Source organism: Notolepis coatsorum (assembly GCF_963971535.1).
Source record: "Notolepis coatsorum genome assembly, chromosome: 1".
In the NCBI taxonomy this organism is placed as follows: domain Eukaryota; kingdom Metazoa; phylum Chordata; class Actinopteri; order Aulopiformes; family Paralepididae; genus Notolepis; species Notolepis coatsorum.
This window is the reverse complement of record NC_140165.1, coordinates 311,335,913-311,341,643: the sequence shown is the minus strand read 5'-3', so window position 1 is coordinate 311,341,643 and position 5,731 is coordinate 311,335,913. Positions and strand designations below refer to the sequence as shown.

General features: G+C 47.3%; 1 protein-coding gene across 1 annotated transcript in view; it reads left to right on the top strand.

The window, feature by feature from the left end:
• The window catches only part of LOC311226058 (homeobox protein cut-like 1), a 153,963-nt gene that overhangs the window by 85,790 nt on the left and 62,442 nt on the right, over positions 1–5,731 (top strand). Inside the window, exon 4 of the mRNA XM_084311437.1 lies at positions 4,951–4,999. Within this exon, the coding sequence (XP_084167563.1) occupies positions 4,951–4,999 (49 nt within the window). The remainder of the gene's footprint in view (positions 1–4,950; positions 5,000–5,731) is intronic.

The following is a 5,731-nucleotide window of genomic DNA, read 5'->3' as shown; positions in this document are numbered from 1 at the left end:
AAACTAATGACATACGCGCAAACACACAAACACACCTAGGTCTATTTCTTTTCATATATAAAAAAAAAAAAAAATAATAACTCGAAATACCCCAGGGTACCGTCCAGTGAAAACGTGGGAGGAGGGGGAGGGGGAGGGGGAGGAGGTGAAAGCGGCGGACAGAAAGGAGGGATAGAGTGATGAAAGCTAAGGGGGCAGAAGGCGAGCCGTGGGCTGGACTGAAGGAGGAGGAGATAACACCCTGATAGAGGAGGGAAATGAAATCTAAATCAAGAGAATCTCCTGCTGGCACAGAAGAGAGAGGGGGGCGGGAGGAGGAGGAGAGGGAGAGAGAGAGGGGGGTGTGGAGAGAGAGAGGTGGGGAGAGGGGGGGAGAGGAAGATACTGAGGGAGGACGAGAGACTCAGAGACAGAGGGAAAGAGAGACAGAGAGGGGGGAGAGGGAGAGAGAGAGGGGTGGGGAGAGGGAGGGAGAGAGAGACAGAGAGAGAGGGGTGGGGAAAGGGAGAGACTGAGGGAGGAAGAGAGACAGAGAGGGAGAGGGAGAGAGAGGGGTGGGGAGAGGGAGAGACTGAGGGAGGAAGAGAGACAGAGGGAGAAGGTGAGGGGTGGGGAGAGCGAGAGGGAGAGACTGAGGGAGGAAGAGAGAAAGAGAGGGAGAGAGAGAGAGAGACCGAGAGGGAGAGACTTGAGAGAGCGAGAAAGAGACTGAGAGGAAGAGAGAGACTGAGAGAGAGAGAGAGAAGATGAAAGGGCAAGGAGGAGGGCGATGGGAGGCGAGAGGTTGAGGAGTACATAGAGAGAGAGAGCGAGAGAGAGAGGGGGAGAGGGGGAGAGGAGTAAAGGAGAGGAAGATAAAGATGAAAAGAGCTGCTGGCTCAGAGGAGGAAATGCAGTTGGTGGCTTAGAGTCTGGGAGCTTGTTTCAGAAGATAGTTCTGATGCTGCTACAGTACGTGCACCCCTTGGCGCTACAAAAGAGAGGGTGTGCACGTGCGTGCGTCTGTGTGTGTGTGTGTGTGCATGCGTCTGTGTGTGTGCATGCGTCTGTGTGTGTGTGCATGTGTGTGTTGCATACTCTCTTGCTCCTCCCTGTGGCTGGTCTGGATACACCAGGTTCAGGCTTCAGAAACACCTCGACTATAGCGAAATAATATAGGTAGGAAGTTGGAACATCTCTTTGTGCTGTTGTTCAGTTGTTGATGACTGCTTTGGGGTGCTTTAGCCCTGCTGTGTGACTGACTGACTGACTGACTGACTGACTGACTGACTGACTGACTGACTGACTGACTGACTGACTGACTGACTGACTGACTGACTGACGAACGCACTTCCCACCACAGTTAGGACAGCCGAATCCCGACCAATCTTTCGCCGTCGACTAAAAACACACTTCTTCAATCAATATCTGAAAGACATTTATTATTATGATTTTTTTTGTTAACCCACTAACCTTCTTACTGTCCTATACTACCATGCTCTCTTCCTACTGTAAGAGTTGTACCCTTCCTGCTGACCTGTCGTACATTTGGATAAAAGCGTTCAGCTAAATGACAAAATGTAAAATATGTAATGTCTGTCTGTCTGTCTGTCTGTCTGTCTGTCTGTCTGTCTGTCTGTCTGTCTGTCTGTCTGTCTGTCTGTCTGTCTGTCTGTCTGTCTGTCTGTCTGTCTGAGTGACTGTCTGACTGTCTGACTGTCTGAGTAACTGACTGACTGGCTGTCTGACTGGCTGTCTGACTGGCTGACTGACTGACTGACTGACTGACTGACTGACTGACTGTCTGACTGACTGACTGACTGACTGACTGTCTGACTGGCTGAGTGACGGACTGAGTGAAGAAGAACACATTGAAAACCCCCCCTCCCTGATCTACTTTGGCCCCACCACACAGCCCGCCCGCCCGCTAGCTTTGCCTTTATTTATAATTCCCCAAATACAGCCAAATCCAAAGGTTATTTAAGACGACTTACTTTGTACATGTACATCTGTACTTTGATTAAATGATCACACTGGGAGGCAGAGAGCTCTGCTGGGTGTATTTGGGTTGCATTACTATCCATAATGACACTCTCCATTACAAGCTCTTCTAGCTTGTTGGCTTTCTGACCTTATAGTTCTGTGTGTGTGTGTGTGTGTGTGTGTGTGTGTGTGTGTGTGTGTGTGTCTGTGTGTGTCTCTCTCAGCGTGTGTGTGTATGTGTGTTGCTGCACACAGTGGCTTAAGAGAGGATAAAAGCTGGTGAGGTAGTGTGCTATTGTGTTACTTAAATGCATAGTGGAGCCTTTCAACTGTTGGGGAAGGAATAAAGGCGGGGAGTAAAGAGCTCTTCCACCCGCAGCTCTCTCTCTCTCTGCCGGGTCGCCCTCCGGCGCCGTGTTGACCTAATATCAACCGTGTCTGTTTTGTTAAATGCATTCAAATCTCTACGACTCTCTGGCCTCTATGGGACACGGAATACTCTTTTATCTACCTCTCTTCTTTCTCCTCTCGCTCGCGCTCTCTCTGTTCTCTCTCTGCTCTCTCTCTATCTCTCTGTGCTCTCTCTCTCTCTGTGCTCTCTCTCTCTGTGCTCTCTCTCTCTCCTCACTCTCTCCTCACTTTCTGTTCTCTCTCTGTGCTCTCTCTCTCTCTCTCTCTCTCTCCTCACTCTCTCCTCACTCTCTCTGTTCTCTCTCTGTGCTCTCTCTCTCTCTCTCTCCCCTCACTCTCTCCTCACTCTCTGTTCTCTCTCTGTGCTCTCTCTCTGTGCTCTCTCTCTGTGCTCTCCTCTCTCTCTCGCTCTCTCTCTCGCTCTCTCTCTTTGTTCTCTCTCTGTGCTCTCTCTCTCTATCTCTCTCCTCACTCTCTGTGCTCTCTCTCTGTGCTCTCTCTCTCTCTGTGCTCTCTCTCTCTCTCTCTCTCCTCACTCTCTTTGTGCTCTCTCTCTCTCTCTCTCTCTCTCTCTGTGCTCTCTCTCTCTCTCTCCTCACTCTCTTTGTGCTCTCTCTCTCTGTGCTCTCTCTCTCTCTCTCTGGTTCAGTATCAACAGATTACAGGGGGGAATGTTAAGGGTTTTAATGGACACATCGATGCATAATGAACTCCCACTCAGCACCACCGGCCGTGTCAGGCTTTTTTTTAACAGCATTTTTACATAATGTCCTAAATGCACACGTTGACACATAGTGTGTTTAATTTTTGAAAAATGAATACATTCACACTCAACACCACCACCACCCATGGAGTTTTATCAGCATTTAGTAAAGCATTGCCATTTAACACTGTCATTATAATCCCCCCCACGCACACGCACACACAGTCTCACACACACACACACACACACAGTCTCACACACGCACACACACACACATGCTACATTCATGCCAACACACATACAAAATTAATTAACAGATAGGGCATCGTATAATTTCGGTAATTAAACAGTCCACGCCGTATAAACCCATAATTGTGTATCGGTGTAATTAAGTGTTAAGAGTTTTTCCACATTCACGGTGTGCGCGCATGCTGTGTGTGTTTGTTTGCGTCCGTGCATACCTGTGTATGTGTTGTTGTTGTTTGTGTGTGTGTGTGTGTGTGTGTATGTGTTGTTGTTATTTGTGTGTGTGTGTGTGTATGTGTTGTTGTTATTTGTGTGTGTGCGTGTGCGTGCGCGCGCTCCTGTCTGTCATTAACCTCTGCACGCTCTCGTTCATATCGTTGCCTCTGTCTCCCCATAGCTACCTCTTATTAATCCGAGGAGGAAGCAAACTATAACCAACCAGATATCCTCCATGGAAAGAGGGTTATTATGCTATTTTTCCCCCTCCCAAGCCCCAATAAGAGGGGTTTTACGGGGATGTATTCCTGCTCTCTGACCTCTAGCGAGTGAGAGGTGAACCACGGCCCCCATGTAGACCATTAGTCAGACACAATCACACAGCTTCATAGCAGATTAGTCCGCTGTATTAGGACTCAGAGCTCTATTAGTGTAATCCCTCTGTTTTAGTGTGGCCTGGGCTTAGGGACTTACATGTATACACACACACACACATGTGTACACATGCGCACGCACACACACACACTCCTACTCATATGCATGTATGCACGCACGCACACATACAAGCTGGTCGGGTTATAGGGTTCACAATCAAAGGATTACGGTGAAATTTAGACGGGAGGCTTAATGCACACGGTATTGGACATATGATACAGCCCCGGCATGGACATATGATACAGCCCCGGCATGGACATAGTTTATATGTGTATATATGTAGTGTACTGTACACTCTCTCTCTCGTACGCCCATGCACTGTAAGGCACCCCTACGCAAGAGCTGTCTCTACGCCTGTAAGTCACAGCCCTCTGTCTCCCGAAGAGAGAGAGAGACGAAATCTGCACCAAATGCAGAGTATCTTGAATAACCTGAAAAATGTACGCTTGCCTGATGAACATTCGTGAACGGAGCATTTATTTATGCGGTGATCGGTAGTTATCGGGAAAAGTCAAACGGACCTATCTTTTCTGCGTAAGGAAACCGTACCGTCGTGGCTGCGTTCATCGCCGTTTCCATGGACACAGTGCTGCGGAATTAAAATATTTAGCCTATTTTTGGTTCTTATTTATATAAAAGAGACAATAAATATGGGTGGAACAATAATATAACACAATTATTATAATATTCAATATGTTTATGGAAGTAACCGGTTAGTTTACTTCCTGTTTGGACGGAGATGTGTGTGATGACAGTGGGAACACACGAGTGAAATGGTCGTCCAACTCTCTGCATAGGAGAATGCCAAAATATAGCTTTATTCTCCGGCAGTATTGCGATTGATAAAACACTGTTTATGTTTCACACCGCGCTTGGCGTCGTCTCACTTGGTGTCGCTAAGCGCGGTCACGGTCTCTCTCTCCTCTGCATTCCTGTGTCCTGACGCCCTTCCTCTCCCTCCTCCTCTCCCTCCTCAGGGCCGACGAGATTGAAATGGTGATGACGGACCTGGAGAGAGCCAATCAGGTGAGACCCTAACCCCTTAGTAGTGTCTTCAGGCCACGGGATACGGAACCAATAGCGGATCTTCACCTCAAGGTTCCAAAGCCGCAGGCCCCGCCCCCTACCTACCTACCTTAGACAACGGTTGTCATCACGGATTACCTTTTCGCGGAGGGAAAGTGACTATTATTCTATCTCGGAGCAAAACACACAGATTCTCAACCCCCCCTGGACCTCCGTTCGACACAGACCAGGGGGATGAATAAGATCGAACGCTAATTCAGACGAACAAGGATTAATCATTAATCACTAGGGCTGCAACTAATGACTATTTTGGTAGTCGACTAATCTGTCGATTATTTTTTCGATTGGTCGACTAATCGAAAAACAATTATATAAAAAAAAATAAAAAAATATATATATTTTTTTTTATTTTTTTTTGTTCACTACCTATCTTTGTGAAAGTGGCTTCTCAGCTCTGGTCCAGCTGAAGACAGAGCAGAGGAGCAGATTGGACATTGAGCATGACCTCAGAGTTGCTTTGAGACTCTTGTCAGGACCAAACAACATCCCCAGTTATCCCATTAGTTCCCCCAAACTTACTGTCGGTCTGTTATGTTGAGCTAAGAAGTCTTCAGCTGGACCAGAGCTGAGAAGCCACTTTCACAAAGATAGGTAGTGCAAAAAAAAAAATATTATAATATTTTTTATTTATTTATTTTTTAATGACTAATCGACGCAACAATTCCTCGTCGA